A 27658-nucleotide genomic window follows, 5' to 3' on the forward strand; every position below is an offset into this window, starting at 1 on the left:
CTCCTTTCAGCCAAAGAGCACTGCAGACGTCTGAGAGTGACAATTGGATTTCTAGCCACCTCTCTCACCAGCTGATGTCTTGCCCTGATTTTTACTTTTGAGGGATGGCCTGTTCTAATAAGAGTCTGGATACTGTGATGAATCCTCCACTTTCTGATGATGGATCCAACAGGGCTTAACGGGACATTCAAACTCTTTGATATTTTTTGTAGCCATTTCCTGCCTTGTGCATTTTAATGACTTTGTTTCTCGCATCAACAGAATGCTCCTTTGTCTTCATTTTTTGTAGTGATTGTCCGACAAGGACTATGGCCTTTACAAAGGATGCTTTTTATATCCAGAGAGATGTAAAGGACTCACAAGTAGTACCTAATTATGTTTAATTATGGTCAAGTGACTGTCACCTTTGTGTCTTTTGTGATTAATTTGTCATTTGTGTAAACCTGGAGCTTCCAAACCACAGGTTAAAATTCTTATGCAAACAGTAATTTTTGGGTTTTCTTCTTCAGTTAAATATCTACAGAAATGGTTTATGTTGACTTTGGAAATGTATTGTTACAGCAAAATAGTTCACATAAAAATACTGAATGGGTAAATACGTGTACAAATCTTTTCTCATGGAGAAAATTATGATGCACCTTCACTCCAGTTTCAGCCAAACAGCATTGCAGATTTCTGCGAGTGACAGATTGAATACTTTTGCATGCCACCATATTGTGCAAAAAAGTATTAAATTGTTTTAATGCATAACATCTCCTACCCGCTTCTGTTCACACTGTTAAAATGATTCTACTGGCCCCGGAGTTCCTGTTTCTTGCCCCTCCAATTGCCACTGAAGATGACAAGAACAACCAATATAGTTTGCATGCAGAACAAATATAGTTCACATACAGAGCTATGATATGATGTATATTATGATAAAAAATTAGACAGCAGTCAGAAAAAGGTTTGGGGATGGCCACCCCATATACTGAAAATCAGCAAAGAAAAGAAACAAGTCTTTACAGAAGAGGAGTTCACAACTGAACTGACTAACAAGTTTAGACTGCTCTATGAATAAGGTGTGTAGGAGGAAGAGGTGGAGTCAGGGTGGCCAGAACAGGAACTGATATGACAGGAAGTGTAATTCTGGGTACTGGAAATTATATCATCAAGGTTGGCCAGAAGTGATGTCAAAAGTGGGTGGACTGATGGTGATGTCATTGAGATTCAGGGTCTTCGGCTGGGCTGCAGAGGAACAAGAGGAGAGAGGATCAGGTGAGAACACCAACCCCTGGTCTGGCTGACGAATAACACTATTTGAACCTGTAAACTGTCCCCCATGCACCCGTGTGTGACAGTATGTAAAACAAATATGTTCTGTATTCAAAACTGATACATTACACACATAAAACTAGCATGTTATGCTCGCAAAACCGGTATGGCACACACATAAAAACTAAGTTAATATGCAAGACCAATATGTTACCCACAAGAAACCAGTATAAGACATGCATGAAATTAATATAGTGCATACATGAAACCACTGCTAGAACAGCACACCAGTAATATGGGAACGCAAGCCAATATACTTCATACACAAAGCGATAACTTGCTAGCATAAACCGCAGCAGTCCACTCACAAACCAATAACATGCACTACAACCAGTGATATACAGTACATGGATAAATCAATATAATTCATATGCAAACCAGCGGTATGCATATACAAACCAATATAGTTCATGCACAAACCGATAATATACAGACACAAACCAATATAGTTCATATGAATGAAACCAGTATTGTACCACACAAACTAATTAAGTATGCAAATAAACCGATAGTAAATATTTATAAATGAATGTAAACCAATAGATTACGTACAAAAATATATGATATATGGCCTGTTTTTTTTAAACAATGGCTAATATTACTGGCAGGCAGAGTGTTGTAATGGTTAAGACTTTGGACTTAAAACACTGGGGTTGTTGGTTCAGATCCTTCTACTGTCACTGAGTGACCATAAGTAAGTCACTTCACTTCCTTTAGCTCCAAATGGAAAAACAAAAGAAATGTTTGTATCTTGAATGTTGCAAGTCACCTTGGATAAAGGCAACTGTAAATTAAGAGTAAAAATAATATTGTTAGGTCACTGAAGCTAATTACTCTTGAACAAGCTATAGACAATTGTCCATGGGGAAAGCATTCCTGCTTTAGACCAATTCCTGCCTTTTTCTGCTTTTGCTAGTGACTTGGCTTTTGTTGATGGTCATTGTAAAATATGATTTTAAAGGAAAATGTATTTTTTAAATGAAATGGGTAATCAGTCATAATAATATGAAATTTTTGTATATTGTGATCATTATTAGATGTTTACAATTTTCACAGGTTTATGTCACTCAATCAAATACAGTATTTTTATTTGTGTTTCTCATCAGCTTTTGGTAGACCTCCTTTAAAGTTCACAGATGTAAATGTATATGGAAAGCAGCGCTTGAAGTGGATATACATAAGTGCTAGTACCCTATGTGTTACACTGATGCATTAACCTGAAGAGTGAGGAGCACAGAGCATTCCCTCATTAAATAAGCAAGCAACAATTTTCTGATGTGTAACTAAATAATAACTACTATTTAAATTACTAGACATACATTTTATTTTAAATAAAAGAGCAAACTATTAAAGAAAGAAATGAATGCTATATACTGTAAAAAATCCCACTGACACAACTTGAGCATCTCTTTGTATTTTATTTCTGTTAAGACTTGTAAATGATCTGACTTCTTATAAAACTTTGGATGGCAAAATATCTTTAGAGCTGAAAAGAATTGTTTTTTTGCCTCACAGGGGAATGGCTACAACATACTATACCTTGACAATTGAGTTCAGGCTATTCTGTTACTTGACTCAGAGTTAATTACGTATAAGTAATAAAAGATTTTACTGGTATTAAATTCACTTTCAGGATCCATAGATATTGTTGAGATATTATAACTACACTCATACTTGGATGATGGCAAGTAACACACTCCAGCTGTGCTGGAGCAAAGTCTGCATTCAGTCACACCAAACGTTTTTTTTACCCTTCGGTTTCGTTCCTGTTCACCACTTAAGCTCCCCAGTCAAAGGACAATAACAGATAAATTAGTCAAAGATAAAAGTTCAGTAGGTGTAAAATGAAGAGAATGAAATATTACGCAAACCCCAAAGTCCCCGATCCCTTGCAAGATGCAAATGGGAAACTCTTCTTCAGGTAAATGCTGTATATTTTTATACAAGACAAATGTCAGACAAACATAACACTTATAAATACTATACAAATACAACTGATGTTGTATGTAACCCCACGACAGACTCCACCCCCATTTGTGAACAAGGGAGACCCCATGGTACAGTTTGATGTTGGCCACATGTATTATGTCAGTTTTAGCGTCTGTTCTGGTCCCCTTTTGAATAAGGTAGTTAGCTGGCCCTGTGCATTTAATGACTTTTGCTGGTCATTCCCATTTAGGCAATAGCTTGCTGAGCATTCATGTGCAGTGCAGCAGCAGTGCAGTGGTGGGCTCTAGTCCAGACTAAGTCGCCTGCCACTATGTGTGTCTCTCAGCAATTAGCACTATAATACTTAGCTTTCCTGGATGTTGAAATCACCATCCTCTTCTGAATTCTCTGCATTAACTGTTTCAAGTTGTATATGGGTATGGTCCTGTATTACACATGCTATGTCCACCATTTCCAGGAGTTAGGAGACGGCCACTGAGCAGCTTCAAGGCAAACCAGTCCTGAAGTTGACAGTCCCTAAGATAAGGCAACCCCCTCCAGGCACACACAACTACCAAGCGATCTTTTTCCAAGGTAGAAAAGTTTAGTTCAATGCCGCGCAAAGACCAGGATGCATAAGCTTTAACCTGTTCCTCATTCTTCTTCTTATTGGTTAGCATGGCTTTGAGTTCCACATTGCTGGAGTCTGTGTTCTCCTAAAAGGTGAGCAGTTGGTCTTTTTGCATCAGAATAGGCAAGGAGGATTTACTTCTACCACTGCCACAACTGGCTGCCTGCAACTCTGTTTTTGTTTGTCTTTATTGTTGTTCGCTGTTGTTTACTACTTTTTTAACTGAAAACTTGAGGAAGGACTCACACTAACTTACACATGGCAGCAACTGCTGGACCTGCACCTTTTGTCTATTAGAACATCTGATCTAAGCAGGGCTATTGCGTGTATGCCTGGACAAGACAGCAGGAATCCGACTCTGCAACAAGAGAAGTAGGTACAAACCGTACCTACATTTGATTATCATGGGTAATGTAAGATCACTGGTGAACAAAATGGATGAGCTTTCAGTCCTGATCAGGAGCCAAAGAGAATAAAAACTCCACAGTCTCATGTGCTTCACTGAAACATGGCTAATACCTGAAACACTGCACCCCACGGTTGCATTGGATGGATTTAAAACAGAACAAAAGCATCAAGAAGAAAGGAAGCATACTTGCCATTTTGAATGTAAAATTATTCAATCCAAGACACATTACAATTAAAGCACAATTATGCAACCGAAATGTTGAGCTTCTTGCAGTGGGTTTACAACTTTATTATTTGCTGAGAAAGTTTTCACATGCTATTGTGCTGACAGTTTACATCCCCACCTCAGCAGATGTGGCAATCCCAACAGCCACAGAACACTCTGTAATAAGGAAACTCAGTACTAACCATCCTAGTGCTTTCATCACAATTTCTGGGTACTTTAACTATGTTTCACTTTCCTCCACCTCTCAATTTTTACCAGCGTGTGGATTGTACAACAAGAGAAAACAGTACTGTGGACTTATTATTTGCCAATGTTAAAAAGGCATGTAACTCGGTTACTTTGCAACCTTTAGGCAGATCAGACCATAATTTGGTACACCCCATACTTGCATATAAACCCATTGTCCAGAGGTTGCCAGCCACCACCACAACTGTGCAGAAATGGACCACAGAGGCTGAGAGGGCTCTGAAGGATGCTCTTTGAGAACACTAACTTGGATATGCTTTGTGAGTCACATGGCCAGGACACTGACAGAGTGAGTCACTGTATCACAGACTACATCAGGTTTTGTGTGGATAACAGTCAAGGATCACAAAAGACCTCAAAGCCCTACTGAATATGAAAAAGAGAGTCTTCAGGTCTGGAGAAAAAAATGAAATCAAGTGGGTGGGGTCAGAACTGAAAATGCAACTCAATGTGAGAAAAGCTCAGAGTTAACAGGGACAAATATAAGCACAAGTTAAATACAACAACATGAAGGAAGTGTGGAATGGAATGAGGACTATCACTTGCTCCAAGCAGGCTGTAAAACATGCAAAGGAAGGGAACAAAAACAGAGCTAATAAACAGAACTAGTTCATCAACAGGTTTGACTCATTCTTGTCGGTACTGCCCTCCCCCAACACTGCTAATCTTTGAGTGCAAGCTGAGGAGATTCCGAAATCCCAACTGCCATCTGCAAACTGCACGACCTTCCCCTATGATGGCATCACATCTGTGGTCTCCAGACTCTCTCCACTCCCAGGACTGTGCATCTCTGCTGATCAAGTGAGGAGAGAGCTAGGAAAACTCTGCATAAGCAAGGCTTTAGGATCAGATACACTGAAAATATGTGCCAGTCACCTCTGCCCAGAGCTGTGGAAAACATCCTGTGAGGTCCCGTGCCAAAGAAAGGGCATTCCAGTGACCCCAAGGACTTCAGATCAGTTGTCCTTATTTAATAAATCATGAAGACCTTTGAGAGGCTGGTCATAGAACAGCTATCATGCAATTCAGTACTTTCATCCAATGTATTTGTTAAGTTTATTATTTTATTTTTTTATTGATTGGTTGGCTATATTATCTGTTCTGTGAGATTGTATCCTTGTTTTTTTTATGTTTATGCTCCTATTATGCATCTAATATAATCAATTCTAATCTAGTCTAATTTAACTGCATACTGGAATTCAGCAGTATATTCCCAGGGAACATCTTTCTTCTTTAGACGATTAAGACTGGCTGTAATGTCACCCAGTCTAGGGATGAATTTGTGGTACCAACTCACTAACCCTAGAAATCACTGCAGTTCCTTTTGGTTAGTGGGTGAGGGGTACTACTGGATGGCCTTATCTTTCTCAAGATCTATCTCCACTCCTCAGCGAGACACCACATGCCCCAAAAAGATGATTTGGGGTTGAAAGAAGTGACACTTACCCATGTTCAGCATCAGGTGTGCATGCTACAGCCTCTGGAAGATTTCTTCAAGGTACTGGAGATGCTGTTCTGTAGAAGGAAACAGATGATAATGTGATCAATATAGACAAAGCAAATCCATCCTAACAATTCCATGAGGACTTTTTCTATTAGCCTATAAACTTTTCTATAAACTGGCTATGGCATTTTTTAAACCAAAAGGCAAGATATTGAAATGGAACAAGCCTTCCATAATTATTACTGCTGTCTTCCGATTGCTTCTTTCTTCCATCAGTACCTGCCAATAGCCACTGCAAAGATCCAAGGTGGAGAAAATAGAGGCTCCATGCAGTAACTCCAGAATGTCATCTACCAGTGGCTTGGGGTCCACGTCCTGATGAATTTGGTTTCCAGACCCCAATAGTTCACACAGAAACAGAAGGACCCATTCTTCCTTTTCACTAAAGCCATGGGCGCAGCCCAGGATGAAGCATCTTGTCTCTTTATTAATGGCCCTTTTTTGAGATGAGACCAGATACATATGATGTCGAATGGGGACCTAATCAATGATATATATAACATGGGCAAGTCTGGCCCAGTTTTTTGGTCCACACATCCGGGCATCTATGTAATAAAGGCCTCACCTCAGCTGGTTGTTCCCACAAAGTTGCTCTAGCCAAGACTTCGTCAGTGACCTCTTCAGCAGCATAGAACCCTAGGTATGCCTCATGTAGGTCCCAGCTGTCCCTTCTGCAGAAACTTGTATATCCCACCTCCAGGCAATGAATACCTCCTAGACTTGAGCTGTATTGTCATCCCTATACTGGAGAGGGAATCCAACCTGAGAAGTAATGAGTTAGATAGGTGCCGTTCCAACAGGACATATGTATCATTCTTCCAGAGTGTTCTATGGAGGCTGTATTGAGTAAGGAGTCTGCCAATGGTTGTGTGCTCCCTCCCGTCAGCCAAAATAAACCTGACTGATGAGCCTGATGTTAATTCTTTGGATGGCCAGCCCTTTCTTCTACCACATACTCTTCTTCATGAGAAGAAGGCTACCCATATCAATTACCATATTGACTTCCCAATCCCTCACTTGCACAGGAACCACCAGAAGAGGAGTCTTAGTTTGCATGACTGTGAGGTCTGCTTCAGTCCAGAGAGTTTTGGCTTGAGGCATATTTGTAGACTGGGTTTCTTTTTTACTGGCCTGTGCTTTTAGCTCAGTAACCATTGGATTTCACTCACTTGTTAACCGCCCTCACCAGGTCCTCCACAGCCAGCACCACAACTCTTAGCCTACTAGCCAAGTGAGGGTTGCAGGAATTAAGAATATAGAGGACAATTTCCTAATCTGTCATGTCTAGCCTCCACTTTAGCCACAATGCTTCATATTCAAAAGCAAAATCCATTATGGGCTGTGAAGTCTCTTGAACTATGGACCATGGCTTTTCTTCAAGCTCCATTCAAAGCCTTCAGGGAGGAAGGCAGATTGAAATACCTTATGGAAGGAACTCCAGTCTTTGATGTATTTTTATAGACCTGCCAACAGCATGTAGCAGGCCATTGGAAGGAGGCATTGATCAGTCCTAAAAGCTCTTCATCAGTTGCATGCGAGACAACCAGATACTCCTTGCCTTCATCCATGATATGAACAACATATTTAGTTAAATATTAGGACCCCATCTTCAGGAAGAACACATGATGGCAGGAAGGGGGTGACGTGTAAGTGTCTCGAGAACTCCCCCCTTCCGCAATGTGGAGACTCTGTCTGGAGCTTTTCTTGCCAGCGACAATCCCAGTTCTGCAGACACTGCACTATCTTACTTCCCATTGATTTCAGCTATTCATTCACATAATCTTTTCGATTTTCCTGGGTGGCATTAATACTTGACCTGATCACTTCTTCAATTGAGATAGTTCTTTCTGCCACTGATGCTATTTGGTCGTTTATGGTATTGATCTTTTTAGACAGTTCTGTCCATAGAGGCAGGTCACTGTTGTAGTGTTCACCCTCTGATCCTTGAGGTTCATTGACATATAGCGACTGCACCATACTAGACACCTCCTGGATGGCTATTAGTGCTCTGACTGTAACGTGGCAGGAGCTGGTTACTCTATCCTCACATAGCTGCACATCCGCACCAGTGTCCTTATGCTCCATCTGTAAAAAAGACATGATAAATATGCTGGGCAGTGGAGACCATGACAATGGGGTAAGTACGGGTGTACAAGAATGTTTTTTGAGTCCTCAGAGAAGGCACCACTCTATAACAACCATGCTCACATTCAGTTGGCAGCATGTTACACACTCAGCTGTGCTACAGCAAGTCTGAATTAGGCAAACCATACTTACCCTTCAGTTTGTTACCTGCCCTCCACTCAAGCTTCCCATTTGACAGACAAAAACAGATAAATTAGTCAAAAATAAAGGTAAAATAAATAGTATAACACTGACTGGGCTTACCCACACTGTGCACCTACAGCAATGAGCAAAACTGTATGCCAGGCCTTTTCAAATGGCGGCCTGCAGACCACATGCAGCCCAGAAGCAACTGCCCGTGGTTCCTCAAGGGCCCCAGACTGCAATTAAATGAAATCATTGAAACTTTAAACTAATTATATTGTAACAGATGCAAAAGGCCATTTTTTTATTGTAATGCGGATGTGCCATTAACATATGTGTCAGTACAAGCTCCTCCTTGCATATCCCTGAGCCGCGTAAAGGATAGTTTATATCCTGTGCTGGATGCAAGGGATTCGTTTCGAAAATGATATCAGACTTGGGAGGCGCATGCGGGAAAAGACTTCTAAGTACATGGAGCTGCTGTAGGACGTCCTTGTATTCCAAATAGTAAACTTCAATGACAGGCTGGTTACGCTTGTGCCAGAATAATGAACAAAGGGCTGAATATGATCCAAATAGTCATCAAAACAAAAAGGCAGGCATGCAAAACTTCTGAAATTCATCTGCCCATTATATAGGTCCCCTGATATGAATATATCTGTACCCTGTGGAATTCAGCTGTCTGAATTTGAAGCGGCATACTAAGGTATGATTCTCACCGATCTCCTTGTGTTCACGCATCTTTGCATACCGTTTCCCTTTTGATTTAATGCATACTCCATGCAAAATCCTGGCCTGTCCCTCAGTAAACATGTACGAGCAGTCGCCTGCCCGCTGTTTCGTCATGTACAGCGATGTAATGAAGTCTGCTTTTTAAGGTGTATTACAGTCGTTTTACCGGGGTGCTCTGTGATTGACGGCAGAGAGTAAACTTTCTTAAAATGGTATCAAAAAAGGAAAAGGAACTCAGAGTCCAGCTCAGGGTGGCGAAGGAACAGTACAGGAGAAAGCTGGAGCAGAAGTTGCAGAATAACAGCATGAAGGAAGTATGGGATGGGATGAAGATCATCACTGGCTGCAGCTCGAAGCGGGTACCACCATCGAGAGAGACGTGAATAGAACAAACCAAATGAACAACTTCTTTAACAGGTTTGACCACCCTAACCCACTCTCACTCTCACCTCGGAGTACTGCACCCTCCACACATCCTTCTGCTGATACCAGCATAGGAGAGACATCCCCACCCATAATTACAACAGCGCAAGTGAGCAGAGAGCTGAGGAGACTTCGTGCCAGCAAAGCAGCTGGTCCAGATGGAGTATCACCACGACTGCTGAAGGTCTGTGCATCGGAGCTGGGGGGTCCTCTACAGCGCATCTTCAACCTGAGCCTGGAACAGGGGAGAGTCCCGAGGCATTGGAAAACATCTTGTATCACCCCAGTCCCAAAGGTATCACATCCTAGTGAGCTGAATGACTTTCGACCTGTTGCTCTGACATCACATGTGATGAAGACCATGGAGAGGCTGCTGCTTCGCCACCTTAGGCCACAGGTTCAACACGCCCTTGACCCTCTGCAGTTTGCATATCAGGAGAAGGTGGGAGCGGAGGATGCCATCATCTATATGCTATACCGATCCCTCTCTCACTTGGACAGAGGCAGTGGTGCTGTAAGAATTATGTTTCTAGACTTCTCTAGCGCCTTCAACACAATCCAACCTCTGCTCCTTAGGGACAAGCTGACAGAGATGGGAGTAGATTCATACCTAGTGGCATGGATCGTGGACTATCTTAAAGACAGACCTCAGTATGTGCGTCTTGGGAACTGCAGGTCTGACATTGTGGTCAGCAACACAGGAGCGCCACAAGGGACTGTACTTTCTCCGGTCCTGTTCAGCCTATATACATCGGACTTCCAATACAACTCGGAGTCCTGCCATGTGCAAAAGTTCGCTGATGACACTGCTATCGTGGGCTGCATCAGGAATGGGCTGGAGGAGGAGTATAGGGACCTAATCAATGACTTTGGTAAATGGTGCGACTCAAACCACCTACACCTGAACACCAGCAAATCAAGGAGCTGGTGGTGGATTTTAGGAGGCCTAGACCCCTCATGGACCCCGTGATCATCAAAGGTGACTGTATGCAGATGGTGCAGACCTATAAATATCTGGGAGTGCAGCTGGATGATAAATTAGACTGGACTGCCAATACTGATGCGCTGTGCAAGAAAGGACAGAGCCGACTATACTTCCTTAGAAGGCTGGCGTCCTTCAACATCTGCAATAAGATGCTGCAGATGTTCTATCAGACAGTTGTGGCGAGCGCCCTCTTCTACGCGGTGGTGTGCTGGGGAGGCAGCATTAAGAGGAAAGATGCCTCACGCCTGGACAAACTGGTGAGGAAGGCAAGCTCTATTGTTGGCATGGAGCTGGACAGTTTAACATCTGTGGCAGAGCGAAGGGCACTGAGCAGGCTCCTATCAATTATGGAGAATCCACTGCATCCACTAAATAGTATCATCTCCAGACAGAAGAGCAGCTTCAGCGACAGACTGCTGTCACTGTCCTGCTCCACTGACAGATTGAGGAGATCGTTCCTCCCCCAAACTATGCGACTCTTCAATTCCACCCGGGGGGGGGTAAACGTTAACATTTAACATTATACAAAGTTATTGTCTGTTTTTCACCTGCATTATTATCATTCTTTAATTTAATATTATTTATTGTATCAGTATGCTGCTGCTGAAAAATGTGAATTTCCCATTGAGATTAATAAAGTATCTATCTATCTATCTATCTATCTATCAAAAATGCAACTTTGCTAGTTGTGACTTCAGTCGTTTTGGCGTATGCACTATATGTTGTTACCAATAAATTCTTCAACAAAATGTCATCAACAAAGAAACATGGAAAGTAACACAGTAGTAAAAAAATAGTAATAGTAATAATTGTAATTAATAATTCATTACTTGACACCCAAGAACTCTATACAAAGACATTTAAAGACAAATCATTAAAATAAATGTAACAATCCACTTTCATGTCATACACGGTGCCTTGCTCTTAAACATTTACTCAGATACTTTTTTTCTGGGGGTGCAGGGAAACAATTTCAAAAGGAAAGTCTTTATTGTGGAACTCAAATTTAACCTCTGTCATATGAGTGATTAAAACCATGTGAATTACAGTCATTATTTTACATTCTATGAAAAAAAATCCTTTGTCAGATGTGAGCAAATGTTTACTTTTATTTCAAAAGTGGAAAAAAGTATTGCTACTACCTCAGATTCTGTTCCGTTATAGCTATTTTGTTGTTCTTTTTTTATATATATTTCATTTTTGATGTGCCTGCATCAGATGTGACCAGATGTAAAAGGGAAATAATGAATAAACATAACTTGTTTTTAAATACATTCATTTGTGTTGATTTAAAATTTGTCATTACCTGCTGCTTACAACAGCTAAATTTCTTGGTTTGAAAATCTGGCCCAACTGAAATTGTAATTTAATAGCCCTGCTGTAGGCATTTGTGATTTTCTTGTTTTGATGGTGTGCCCGGGATCTTAACATCCTGCTGACAAGAGAGAAACCATGGTAGGGACTGCATTGCCTAATTAAAGTTAAGGTTCTCAGGAATCCAACAAAACCTTACCTGGTGTCCTGTGTGGTTCTTTCAAGGGCCACAACAATATATTAGAAGAGGATGAAATATTACACACACATCCCAAATTCCCTTTTCCCAATACAGATGCAGGTATTTACAGTAATAGGAAAGAAAAACATGAAATAGACCAAACCTTCCTTGTCCTATCTATGAAACATATATAAATTATAAAATGAAAAACAAATAGCTATATACACATAGAGTCCAATGTGAAAACACAGTAACTGCAGGCATTGAGAAATGAATGGAAGCCAGCAAAGTCCCAAAATATGAAATGATAGTAAAACAAAGTTCAAATGGGTCTATTCCAAAATGTCTCCAGAGTCCAGAAAGCAGTCTGACAGCCATGGGTACTGGATGATGAAAAGTCCAAAACACCTTACTGTCGTGTGTAACTGGATAAAAAGTGATGATATCTTATTCCTTTTAATGAAATGATAGCTACGTTTGTTGTGATAGATCTTGTTCATTTCTATGCTTCCTTTTCTCCCCTGTCTCTTGAAATGCGCAGTCTTATCTTTTAATATATCTTTTAATCTTTTAATATATGCAACTCGTAACTAACAGGAAACCTCCACCTCCAAAGAGGTCAAGTGCTGTGAATGGTAATGTCCTTGCAGAAGAACAGGGGAAACTCTTCTTCAGGTATATAATATTTTTATAGAAGAAAAAGATCAGACAAACACAATACTTATAAACATTGAAGAAACACAATTGACATTTTATGTAGACCCACTAGTCAAAGAAAGCATGAATGCATTATGACTAGAAAATGTAAACAGCTTTTATTAATTTACAAAATGTATTAAATGATGACACATGATGACAGTTCAACACAATCATAGTAGGTTGTATTCTGGCAGAAGGTTGATTTTGTTATATTACATTATTGAAATCCTATTCCAGATGATGATATCAGATTATAGCCAATATACTTAATAGGAATTAATTTTGGAGTGCGCAACAGATTACAAAGGGTCAATTTTTCCTTCATAAAGAAGAAAACCACCATACAAGGCAGACAAAAGAAGTTTCTCAACGTCAAATTGGTTATTATTCTAGCTGAAATGTAGGGATATGCACATCACATGATCATGCACATGACCTTGGTTTATTAGTATCCAAATATGAACCAGTGTCTGATATAGACTGTAATCAGTTCTAGCAAAACAAGGCAGTTTCATATGATTCAACAATTACATTGAATGTTAACATGTCAGTTGTACCATTTACCTTTATTTTTATATTTCAAGTATAAGATAAAAATAACTGTTGCAAAATTTTGTACAAATTAATTGTTTTTGTATCGAAAAGAGTGACTGGTAAAAATATAGAAATGTAGTCTGAACAATGTGTATGAGATAATAAGTCATGAAATAATTTCGTAAGAGGAAAAAAAAGTTTCTTATCATTTGCAATTTGCAAAACAGTCATTGCACTCTTTATCCACATTAGAATTTTGGGACGACAAAGAAGAATATGTAGTGAACTGCCAAATGGCCTCGCAACATCCAACCATGAATTTATTTTTTGACGTCACTCTAAAATTGCAGGGAAGTCAGAGAACTGTTCCTGAAGCATTGTGTGAAAGGAAGAATCAGCCAAGAATGGCACACCAATCCATCACAGGACTGATGTGTGCACTCACATGAGCCCAGCTAATCTACCATGCATGACTTTGGGATGAGGAAGTAAACAAATACCTGGGGGAAAATACAGCACAGAGGGTGAATGTGTAAACTTCACATAGTGACTGGGCCAGGAATTGAACACATGGCTCTGGAGCTCTGACATTACTGCAGAGGCGTGATTGAGAATTGTGATTCAACTACAGAACTCAAAACTCAATTATCATTATATAATCAATTTGATATACTATTACTTGTTATAAGAGAACCGTTTTTACTATTAAGTATATGATCCCACAACAGGAGCACATAAAATACTTAAGATGAAGCACAAATTAATCGAAATGGACACCTGCTCTTTTGAATAAAATGTTAATGGAAAATCCTTATATACTGAACAGCTATTGATATGGAGGTTTTACTTCAAGAGAATTCTGATGCAGCCCTTAGTTACAAAAACACATAAATTTTTTTTTATCGCATATCATCTGCATTTCCAAATGTTTTGCTAGCAGAGTGTGATGTTGAATTTAATCTGACACAACCATGCACAAGGTTGTGTCACTTTTCAGAATGGATCAAGAGATGAGTTTCAGAGAGGACATGCTTCTGCACTGGTTTCTTGTCTCTGCTGACCAATGCCACTTTTCCAATTTTGCACCAGGAACATTTTCCACAAGATTTCACCAACTGACTTCCTTGTACAGAGTGACTGAACACTCAAGGTTAAGTGCTACATTCATATATGCTGCAGTAGAAATACTACTACTGTATTTTGCATAAAAGGTGGCTGTTTTCCAAAATAAAGCAACTCCAAACACAATAAATGTTTAAAAAAACAGCATGCTACTCACTGCATGGCAATGAGGGCCATAACCAAGTTGTGATCATGATGAAGTGTTTCCAGGCTTACAAAGGTTCCACATGCAGAATGGAATCCATCCATGTTGGGAAATGTTATGGTTTTCTTGGTTTCCACTGTATGTTTCCAGTATGACGAACTGCTGTAGTTGTTCTTTAAATAACTATGCATGGCCTTATGATATATACAAATTGGCAACTCTTCAGGAAACAGGGCATAATTAAAGTACTCACATATGTATGATGCATTCTCTAATTCATGTCAGGATTTAGGAGATCAGACCATATTCTCACTACACTGGGCATAGGTAGGAAAAAACACAGAACTGGGCATAATTTAAAAATGCAGAAGTTATGTTAAAATTTTTAAAGCCATTTGGCACCACATTTGCTTCAGCTAACAAACCTAGTAAGCTGTTGCTGCTAGAGCACCTGATCCATTGCCCCAAAAGTGAATCATTAAACTAAAATTTAAAAATTCTGAATAGGTAAATAAATGAAATGATGTCCAAATAACAATATTTCACTCGATGAGATACCAAAAGCACCAGCTCTATTACAACAGTTATCAGCTTAAAATATAGCATATGCAAAACAATTATGTAGATACTGTATCATGCATGAGAGTACAGCTCAGACCCAGTTCTTACAAAAGCGATATTTAAATGTTTTATATAATTAAATATAGAAATACTAGCCACGCTTGAAGACAGGTAATCTAATAATATAATAATATTTGCTATTTATTGCCCTCTGTTGTTATTTTCAAGACACCTTTCTCGCCTCCTGTCCACTTTTATACATCTTGTCTTTAAAGGTACCACTCTTAATGTGCCTCCTATGCCATTTCTTTTCCTCATGTGTCTCACACTCACACTTCCTCTTTTAATCGTGCCACCAAAGCCAAACTGATTGATTTTATTGCTCTAAGCCAGACAAGACACACACTCATACATACATGCACACGCTCGCTCACGCACACAGAACGTTATGTTTTATTTTAGATAGTGAAACACACATGCCTGATATTAGCATGATTACAACAGTACAACAGGATAACAGTAAAGTAACTAAATATTCAAAATTGTTTTATTTAGGCCATTTACCATACAATACTTTCTGTATTTTTTATTTTTTTAACATACATACTATAAGGGAAACCAAGAGGATGGAGGCCTGGTAAAGCACTCCACATCCTGGACAGGTTATTACTACTGGCTGGGATGTGCTCTGAAGGAACATTATTCTCCCAGACCACTAGAGGATAGCCACAGTGTTCTGCTGGAGTGGTGCAAAACCCTGCAGAGGCTCATAAGAAATACAGTCTCTGAGGAAACTAGGGTGACCCAGGCATGCTTTAAGTATGAAACAATTCTGTTTGGTAAAGTTTTAAGTTAAATTGCTTTAGATGTAAGTATGATTTTAATACTAGTACTGATGGACAACTATTTGGAAAGAGATGAATTATGACCCAAGCCACCGGAATAGAGTTATGCATTAATCTGCAACAGTTTCCAGTGTGGCTGGACCTTGTACCAGTTATGTGTAATACTGGGATAAGTGCTTCAGATTTAGTGATATATTTGGCATTTATATGGATATCTTGGCATTTTTGGTGGCCTACTCCACAGCACTGAAAATGAAATGGTTTTAATTATGCATTACATAATGATCCTATAACCTTTTAAACTTATAAAAACCTACAATTTAAAGGATGCACAACATTCAAAATAATATACAGTGCATACACAGACACACGCACACACACACATTATATATATATATATATATATATATATATACGCACACACACACACACACAATCAGAAGATAAGTAAGGTTGCCCAGCTCTAGCCCATGACACCCTCTTTAAGATTGTGTGGGTTTGAAAAATAAATGAATCAATCAATATACAGTAGCAAAGCAGATTCGACCTGCAAGGGCCTTTAAACTATAAATCTAAAGCAAAACGGTGATCAAAATTTTATGATAGAACTGGTTTTGATATCAAAGCAAAACACCTGTAGTAATATTAACAATTAAGCAAATACTAGATGGCTACTTAAACTGGAATGGCTAAGCCTATTCATGACACAAACTGCTGTGTATGCTGTAACATCAGCAGTCAAGCAATGATTCATCATCATCATCACTTGATTCTTGGTTTGAAGAGCAGTGAAGAGTAGTGGCTTCTATTGGCACAGCTGAAGAAAATACAGTTTGATTTACAACTGGGATTTCAAGATGATCATCATGCTTTTGATTCTTTGCAAAACAACTCTCCTGTTCATCAGCAGAATACTCAAGGCCTTGAGTTCTTATACAGCTTGGAGAGCGTCGTAATTCCACACCTCTCAAATCAGCAGCAAGTCCCTGTACTTCTTTCTTGGAGAATTTGCGTTTATTTAAGTCACAATTTCTTTTGGCTCGTTGGGTGTCTACCTGTGAATCTAAGCTAATGCATCCTAATTCAGCTTCACATTCAGGACTATTTATACTATGAGACTGTATATCATTGTCATTACAGACAACAGTGGGCCCTTGTCCTACATGCACTGTATGGTTCTCTAGGGATACTTGTAAATCTTCTTGGCTTTCTATGTAACAATGAGATGAACAATCTGAAGATTGGTAAGGGCCATTAAAAGTCACAGAATCAAGCTGAAGAATTCCAGTCTCAATGATCTGTCCTGTATTTGTCGCTGATGGAGTGGCTTGTCTTTCACTAACTGCCTGGTAGCTATGGATCCCACCACTGAGAGAAGTATGTGAGGAACTAGGTGTGGTCAGCAATGGGATTTGCCCACAGATCCTTGTCCCTCTGTGAAACAGTCTGCTCCATAGTCGTCCTAGATGTCTGCGGGAAGAAGCTCTTCTTGAAGTGTGCCGCCTGATCTGACGCCTCATTGCTGTCCTGATATTCTGTAAAACCGATGCCTGCAGTGAAATCACAAAGAAGGCTTAATTTCAAATGCTTATTATGTATCTTAAGACTGAATACTTATTTTGAAAAAAAACAAAACATTTTCTTAGTTTTCACATGTTCTCAAAGTACCACTTTTAAAGGAGACAAATTGTAAATATTCCCTATAACCTGCAGTGGATAAAAACCTACATTTATATTCTTTGTGCTATAAAGTATGTATAAAGTTTGCATATAACTGGCATTTTTTATGCATTTTCCATATTCAGTATCAATATACCACAGTGATTGCTGGGGAAATGGCATTATAAAAAGCAAATGATGGATTGAATCTAAGTATCTACCATTATATTATAGTTTACTCACATACAAGCTAAATTATAGAGCATCTGGGTTCTATTAATTCAAAGGCAAGAAGACCAAAAACAATGCAATATTCCAAAATGCTGAAATAGAAAGACCATAAATCCAGTATTTTCCCAGAGCAGTTGTGTATATCAGTTCCTACTTAGATGCTCTGACTTATCCCCTAAAATATCTTAATTTGAACCATATTGTAGATGCATTGCAGTAAATTATGCCAACAATGTACAGCATACATCTTTCTAGCTCTGTGACTTGCAGCACTATATTTAATAACAAAATCTGACCAATAAAAGGTCAACATGTAATGTGGCAAGCTTATATCCCAAGAAAAACCATGACATGTGAAGAGTAGCCCTCAAAGTAAGAATGCTGGCAGGTGTACCTCCAGCACAGAAATATTTAGTTTTTTTGGTTATAGTACAGATGCGACTATATCAGTGCATAAAATTAGGAGGACCAGCGAGGATGGGTTTAATGTTAGTGTAATACTTGATTTGATTGAATTATGCTAATTTTATTTATAGCTTTCTTGTCAAATAGTATGTCAATGCTACATAGTAATCTTATGTTCTCTGTAAAGCACACTGTGATTGGAAGAAGTGTGTAAGAACCAGTCTTAGAATGTTTAAAGTTAATGTTAGAATTCATATAAGTGTTTGCTTAATTGGAATTGAATATAAGTTTCACATATTTACTGAAGATAAGGGCATAACCTTCTACTCCCTGTAAGCTAATGTGCAGTAGAATCTTCTTAGATATTTCTATAGTAGTTAACCAAGAGCTAGTTTTTAGTGTGTTGCTTTTAGAAATATCCTCTCTGCCAAAAGCACAGACTATTTTATGAAATAGCTTGGAGTGATATATATGGCATACAATTTTCCAAACATTTATAATGTTTATAACATTCACAATGCTTTTGATAGCTTTTCAACAAGGGAACATTTTCAAATTTGAATATTACGTCAGGAAAATACTGTAAATGGAAAACGACAAAGTCTAAATCAATTCAATTTACTGTAAAGCCTTTTATATTTTTAATAGCAAATTCAATTTCACTAACTAAACTCAGAGACTCTTACCAAGCTGGATTAGCAATACACATAACAATTCCTGTCAGACTCACTTAAACAGTTAAGTACTTGACATGAATGTATAAAAGGGCATGTTTGATTTTGGTAAGAAAATATGCGTCACAAACCATTTTTTTACCTTTAATAGAAATCTGTATTGGATGGAAAATTTATGTGGAGGAAGGGTGATTCCAGCCCATTCACCACCTGTTGAGTATTTGCATGTTCTTCTGGTGGGTTTTCTCGGTCTACTACTGCTTTCCTCTCACATCTTAAAATGTTCATGTTATATAAATTGGTGATTCTGAACTGGGTGTGAGTGTGAGTGCCTGATTATGTACTGATGTACAGAATTGGTTTCTGCCATGACCCAATGCTGCTGGAGGTGAGATCCATCTTTGAAAACCCTAAAGTTACGTTGATCAGTATATTCAAAAACGGGTAGATAAAATGTATGTTTTAAAAGTTATATATTTATTATATAACAGAACAAAATTTAAGACATGTCCAATATGAATTATGCAGGACGCTAATGAATATTGATAGATTTATTGGGCACATGCTTTTAATACCTGTATTTGGGACCATGGAACTCATACCTTACTGCAGGGTGTTGTGAATAAACATACTTTGTGCTTGGTGGAACAAACTAAGTGCAAGTGTTAGTATTAGATGCAATATGAAATTTGTTGTTTTTTTTCCTTCAATTGTTTATTACATAAAACATTTCTAGGCCTCTTCAATGATGCAATTCAGATTCACCAGTCACTGTGTGCAATGTGTGGTCTGTTAATGCTTAGAAAAAAATAAGGATTAGTGATGTGCTACTTATGTGCTGTTTTCACTGTCTAAAGTGTACAAATTCCATTAGTTTTATGTATCTACACCCTTGTCCACATCCTTGTCTATATCCACATGAACTATAATATGAACTATACTATTAATTTTCCACTGTTTCAATGTCTTTTTCCATACTGCCTTATACCAGTGGAATGTTTACAGGAAGAAACTTTGACACTGGGTCTATACAGAAGCAATTCTCAGTTTCTGCATCCTTTGTTATTCAATTGAGTGTACACTTCATGCATAACATATACAGTTTTGCTCATGTAACCGGTCTCCACGGCACACGGCGTACTGTTGCGTCCTGGCCTTTGGATTCGGTTAACCCTCAAAGCTTCTGCGTTGTGATATATATGCAATGTGCCGCACAAACCGCCACGAAAGAATAATGCAAACACCCTTTAGTTCTTGATGTTTTCATTTTTTTTATTAATGGTCTGAAATATTAAACAGAGAACATAAAAAGTGACAATTCAAGCTCTGTGATTCCTCCTCCTCTCACAGTAACACAACGAATACTCGCTCAATCTAAATTGCAACGACATACATAACCATGCATAGCTCAATATACAAATAAAAAATAACATACCTGAAATATTAAACAGAGAACATAAAAGTGACAATTCAAGCTTTGTGATTCCTCCTATTAACAAAAGAAAACCACGTGGAAAGGCTGTTGAACGCTCACATTAACACATAACCGAAATTAATAGAAAAGCATTCAAAACATTTAAAAACAACAACTGTATATAACAAAAATCATATTACAATTACTGTCATATACAAAAAAAATTAACTCAAACAATTTAAAATAATTTAATTAATTTTACCATACAGAGAATAACAGCGTGCTTACCTCCTCTCACAGTAACACAACGAATACTGGGAGAGGCACACACTGATGACGTAACATAACACAACACACAGAGTAGGGAAATATAACAGGACCACAACAGGAAAACATACAACACAATGAATGTTATCAGGATTTGGTGAAGCTCCAAACAACTAAACTTTTTATTTTATACACCTGTTACACTCATAGATTTGCATACACTGGCAGAATTTGTAAGATGTGTACCATACATTAAATAAAAGATGACTGATCAGGCAAAATATAATTCATTTACTTTTAATGGAATCCAGATTAAACTATAAGGCATCACAAAATAGCATAACCATTAAACAAAACATAGTAATAAGGATAATAATGAAATTTTCCCTGTTCAAAAGTTTGCCTATCCTTAGATCTTAATATTGTGTATTGCCCCCCTTTAGCATCAGTGATGGCATGCAGTCTTTTGTGATAGTTGTGGATGAGGCCCTTGATTTTCTCAGGTGACAGAGGTGCCCATTCTTCTTGACAAAAAAGCTTCCAGGTCCTGTAAATGCTTGGGGTTGTCTTGCGTGGACTGCATGTTTGAGATCTCCTCAAAGTGGCTCAGTGATACTGAGGCCAGGAGACTATAATGGCCACTCCAGCACCTTCACTTTTTTCTGCTGTAGCCACTGAAGGATCAACTTGGCCTTGTGTTTTGGATCATTGTGATGGTGGAAGATCAAAGTGCATCCCATGTGCAGTTTGTAGACTGATGAATGCAAGTAGTCCTGCAAAATTTCCAGTAACATGCTGCATTCATCTTGCCAACAATTTTCACTAAGTTACCTGAGCCATTATAGCTCACACACCCCTAGAACATCAGAGATCCACCTGCATGCTTCACAGTAGAGATAGTGAACTTTTTGTCATGAGCCTTGTTCTGTCCTCTCCAAACATTGTGTTTATGGTTGTGACCATAAAGTTCAATTTTGGTCTCATCACTCCAAAGGACTTTGTTCCAGAAGTTTTGAGGCTTGTCTAGATGCTGTTGGCATATTGTTTTGTGGCATTAGCACAGTAAAGACTTTTTCTTGCAACTGAACCATGCAGTTCAAGTACATCCTTATTATGCATCTTGAAATAGAAGCACCACTTGTTTGCAGAGAAGTCTGTATTTCACCTGAAGTGGCTTGAGGGTTTTTCTTGGCATCTCAACAAATGATTCTGGCAGTTGTGGCGGAAATCTTTGTTGGTCCACCTGACTGACTTGGTAACAACAGAATCCCTAACTTTTAGGGGTGCCACATAGGGGGTATCATTTATTTATAGGTATGTCCTGTTTGCTGTTTATTGAATGTTAATTACAACACTGATCATGTAGATTATTATTTGTAAATATGGGTTCTGTCTCTTTAAATAGGTATGCACGGATGCGGAGGGGCTTGTGGGATTTGTAGTTTGGTGTTTGTAGGCACTGTACACATAATACCAGAAGAGAAGGATGTGGCAGGTCCTTTTGATTTGTTCATTTTTCGATTGACTTATCTTCAGCAGCACCTAAACTCCTTTATCAACTGGATGTTCGCAGTAGAGTAGGATTGTTTACGGTCATCAGTTTTGGGGATGGCAATGGCCGTGGGTTATTTTTACCCAATCCAGTACACCAATGCTCTTTGTGAAGAAGCACACCTCAGAAGACCATTTATCTTCCGGACTCTGGTGGTAGGACTGTGTTCTCTATTCATATTCCAGGAAGCAGTTTATTAAAGGAGAGTATTCTGCCACATCTTTCTGTCCGTTAACCAGTGATTGCATTTCAAGATCCACCTTCATCACCTACCATAAAGACTGTTTTCATGACCAAAAATACTGTTAGGGGGTTTGTTCATGGTGCTTGTTTTGTATTTTTGTCATCGCCTTTCTTTGTTGTGATTGAAATTAGTTATATAGTTATAATTAGTTTTACTATATTAGTTATAGTAAATAAGGAATATATATATATATACACATATATATAGTGCTCAGCATAAATGAGTACACCCCACTACATTTGTCAGAAAACCTTTAGTTTCCTTTCAGTATCAACATTGTCTATGAGATACTGTACTACAAAATACTCCCACAAATGTGGGCCATTGATTGCAAACAAGATTTGTTAATTTGCACACACAAAAAAGTGATTATCCTAACAAATTCATTCAAGCCCATGTAGCAAAAATGACTACACCCCAATTATAGTCTTAGGAGAAAAGCCACACTTAAGACTACAAAAGTCCAATTAACAGGCATTCAACCACAGGTGAGTCTAATGATTCATTTAAGAGGTGTCCAGCAGACAGGTGACTATAAAAGGGCATTACTTAACAAAGAAAAGCCCTTCCCATTTCATGCTGTCAGCATTGGCTCCACATGGAAGAGAAATGTCAAAAAATCTGAGAAAGGAAATCATTACTTTACACAAAAAAAGGTGAGGGCTACAAGAAGATCAGCAAAGCTTTACATATCAGTCAAAATACTGTAGCAAAAGTGATCCAAAAATTTAAGAAAGATGGAAGTGCAACCATCTTACAGAGACATCCAGGCTGTCCACGGAAGTTAACATCTCGACAGGAGCGTCTTCTGATGAGAAGGGTTGAAGAAAATCGGCATGCAAGTTCACTGCAGTTAGCTAAAGCAGTAGAAAGCCAAACTGGAGTGACCGTTTCCCGTGACACAATACGGCGCACACTGCAGAGGAATGGCATGCATGGGTATCGTCCACAAAGGAAGCCTCTCCTAAAGCCCATGCACAAAAAAGCACGCCTAGAATTTGCTAAGGCCCATGCTGAAAAAGATGAAGACTACTGGGACTCTATACTCTGGAGTGATGAGACAAAGATCACTGTTTTTGGAACTAATGGTTTCAAAACTGTATGGCATCGTAAAGCTGAGGATTTCAAAGAAAAATGCATGGTGCCTACAGTGAAACATGGTGGTGGCAGTGTCCTTATGTGGGGCTGCATGAGTGCTGCTGGTCTTGGGGAGCTGCATTTCATTGATGGTATCATGAACTCAAGAATGTACTGCTCTATACTGAAGGAGAAGATGCTGCCATCACTCCATGCACTTGGTCGTCGTGCACTTTTCCAACACGACAATGATCCAAAACACACATCTAAAGCTACTTTTGCATTTCTGAAGAAGAACAGGGTGAAGGTGATTGAATGGCCAAGTATGTCTCCTGATCTGAACCCAATCGAACACCTGTGGGGAATTCTGAAGCGACAAGTTGAGCATCACTCTCCATCCAGCATCCAGGCTCTAAAAGAGGTTATTCTTGAAGAATGGAAAAAGATAGATGTTGCAATATGTCGCCAACTTGTTCATTCCATGCCTAGAAGACTTGGTGCTGTCCTTAAGAATCACGGTGGTCATACAAAATACTAGATGTAGTAGTTTTTGTTGCGGGATGTATTCATTTTTGCTTCAACCAATTTGAGTGAAACTGAAGATTTTGTGATCTAAGTTATATTATTAACCTTAATTTCATGTTATGGAGTTTAACAAGTGTTCACTAAAACTCAGCCTTGTGAAAATTTTGGACATTGTGTACTCATTTATGCTGAGCACTTGTATATATATATATATATATATATATATATATATATATATATATATATATACACACAGTATATATATATTTGTTGTTGAAAACATTTAATTTGTTTGGACATTTTTTTTGATGTGCTGTTAATATTCAGGTGCCGGGATGGAAATACTTTAGGGCTTGGGTGATGGCCTGATTTTATCTGTCCCTCATTTTAAAAGCATAGTGGCTTCATCGCTATGCAAATCTGTTGAAACCTCCACACTCTCCTAGAAGTCGGGGTTTGCTACAACTTTCCACCTTTTTATTTGAGTTTGAACACTACTGACAGGCATTTTCAGATCTCTTTTTATATCCTTTTCCTGATTTATACAACTCAACAACCTTTTCTTGCAGGTTCTTTGATAGTTCTTTTGTTTTCTCCATGGCCCAGTATCTAGCAAAGTGAGCTCTGCATGAATTTAAATGAACTATTTATATACGGACACTGATTACACTCAAAGAGGTTACAAGTGTGGACACTCTCCCTTAATTACTCTTAATTTGAACACTGTGTGTCAACTTGTGCATATATTATCAGCCCTAACATTCAAGGGTATGGAAACTATTCATCAGGACCATTTGAATGATTTCAGTTATCATAATGTTTTAAAAAGGGCACACACAATAACTGCATGTGATAATTAATTGCCTCACCTGAGCGCACTCCCTGATTGAAAAGAGAGCTTTCTCAATGATTTCTTATATTTTCCAAACAATGGACAATATTTCACAAATTCTGCCAGGGTATGTAAAGTTATGGACACAATTGTGCATGTAAGCATTGTGCCCCAAAGAAATTTGGCATCAGTATAAGACAAATTTTCAAAAGTGTCATTACAAGTTATGCTGTCTAAAACACCTACCATTTAGTTTATGGTACTGTGACAAACAACTTTGTCACTGGTTGTGTGTAAATAATGTCAAAAGATATACATATATAAACAGTCATAAAACTGTTAAGATGAATAATTGAGTGATTCAGAGAATGCATTTTGAACCCAGTAACATGAGATTTTTCAGACCATTTTTCAGACCATAACAGGTAGCTAGCTACGTAAACTTTCTGCAGCTAATCAAGCTCAACAACTGAACTATTTGGCCCTTCCAGCCTGAAACATCTCTTATCAGTTTATCTCCACAGTTGTATGCTCAATGATAGTTGGAAGAAAGGAAATGAAGAAGATACCAGGACTTCTTTCAATAACAGTGCAGTAATGCAAAAAGGGCGAGTGATGGCTCTGAGGTAGGAATATGCACTGGTAATTGGAAGATTGCTGGTTCAAATCCCGTAAATGCAAAAGTGACTGTACTTCGTTGGGCCCCTGAGCAAGGCCCTTAACCTGCAATTGTTCCATCCTGGGTATGACGTTAATCTGTATCCAGCCCTGCATGTAGGCCCTCTAACCTGCAGTTGAAGACCTGGGGGTCGGTGGCAGAATTGAAACTCCAGCCACCATAAGAAAACCTCACACTGTTCAGTGTGGTGCTGAGATGTCACCCGTTGCATGGCTGCACTTGGGTCCTAATCTGGGATCCTGAGGTGGTTTGTCATGTGGTGGGTATGGCAATGTGCTGTATCAGCGCATGCTCCTAACCTAATGTAAAAATAGAATATATTTTTGTGAAAACTGTTTGGGAATGCACTTATTTTTAACATGTGCCATCTCAAGATGTGAATCAGTATACAGGTATATTCTCATCTTTGTAGTAGACATACATTTTATGCTTAAAGTCTTTTATTTCAGGTTTGCTTTCCCTCCTTCTTAATCATAATTTAAAGGTGCTTAAGGAGATGTGCTTCTTTGTACAAAATTACTACGACTGTTCTTCACAATGATACTGAGTAGATGAAATAAAAATAATTAACTTAGGTTTTTTCAAGGAAAGCACTAATCAGAATGCCATCAACATAGGCAAATTAGCACAAAGTGTCAGCACTCCATTTTGATTTCCAATACCTTCACATCATGCATAATTGGTGTTTTCAGGAAACAAAGGAAGATGTGTGTGAGCAGGGACAAAGAGTAAGTAAAAGCAGGAGAGTACTACTACATCAAAATATGCAACTTTATGCTTATTTTCTGTTAAAAGCATATCACATCATTTGACCAGAACAAAAATACCTGGAAAGAAACCTGCATCCCATTCATACTATTTTCTAATCCTAAAGTTCTTTATCTTCCCAATTATTCTTTAAATACAATTTCACCATTCACCTAAGGAAACTTTCTTCCTAATCCATCCATAACTTCTTAACACTGACCAACCAAACTATGCAAACTGTTTTATGCATCTCCCTTTATAAGCCAAAATCACTTGCCTAGCAAGCATTTCTAACAATAACATTGGAATAACTCAGGACATTAGAACAATGTAGACAGTAAAATTTCTTTCAGTCAAACAAAGTTCATTAACCCTACTTGCCTTATTTCTTCAAAATAACAATCTGTTGAGTAGTGAAATTCCCTAAGGTACCACTCTCTGTCACATTACTTGGTAACTTACTGCATGTGTCTCTGTTTCTTTGTGGGTAGAAAAACTTTTTAATAATTTTCCATACACATTTTCTTCCTTGTGCCCTGATTCTTGTTGAAAAAGTCATACCAAAATAACATCTTACTCACAATGAAGTCCAGCACTGTACTCCTTTGAGTACAGGATTAGTGGGTTTTAGTATCTTTTTGTAAACAGGCAGTAGAAGCACAGATATGGTCAGACTTGCCAAAATGTGGATGCAGAATGGACCCTTAATTGTGGTGTAGCAGTGATTGAGTGTCCAATGGCTCCTCGGGAAGCAGGTGATGATCTGGTAGAACCTGGGTAGGACTTTTTGAACCTGCAATGTTTGAAGTCCCCCGTGATAATGCAGGTTGCTTCCAGGTGCTGGCTCTCTTGTTTACAAATGGCTGCAAACAGTTTGTCCAGTGCAACCACAGCTGGAGCATCCAGTGGGAGGTAAACAGCTATGAGAAGTACTGAGGAAAACGTTCTCACCCAATAAAATGTCTGGCACCTGATTTTCAGGTAGTTCAAAACTGGTGATCAGAACTGGGAAACAACTTCAACATTAGAGCAATATGTGCTTTTGATAAATAAATACACAATACCTTCCTTTGTCCTGCTGGTGATTGTCATCTTGCAGTCTGAACAGTGCACAGAAAAGTTATGAGGGTGAATAGCTTTGTCCAGAGTGTCAGTCAGATTTCAGTGAAGCAGAACACATTCTAGTCATGCAAGTCCCTTTATAAGATAATGCGGCAGTGAAGTTCATCTAGTTTGTTATTTATGGTGATTATTGGAGGTCAGTTTTGGAGCCACCACAGCCTGG

General features: G+C 38.7%; 1 protein-coding gene across 1 annotated transcript in view; it reads right to left on the reverse strand.

The window, feature by feature from the left end:
- Nucleotides 1-16490: 16490 nt before the first annotated feature.
- Nucleotides 16491-27658, reverse strand: part of lrp3 (low density lipoprotein receptor-related protein 3) — a 93689-nt gene continuing 82521 nt past the window's right edge. The window contains 1 exon segment of the mRNA XM_028810061.2: nt 16491-17617. Coding sequence (XP_028665894.2) covers nt 16799-17617 — 819 coding nt within the window. The 3' untranslated portion in view covers nt 16491-16798.

Source organism: Erpetoichthys calabaricus, chromosome 9 (genome assembly GCF_900747795.2).
Source record: "Erpetoichthys calabaricus chromosome 9, fErpCal1.3, whole genome shotgun sequence".
NCBI lineage: Eukaryota > Metazoa > Chordata > Cladistia > Polypteriformes > Polypteridae > Erpetoichthys > Erpetoichthys calabaricus.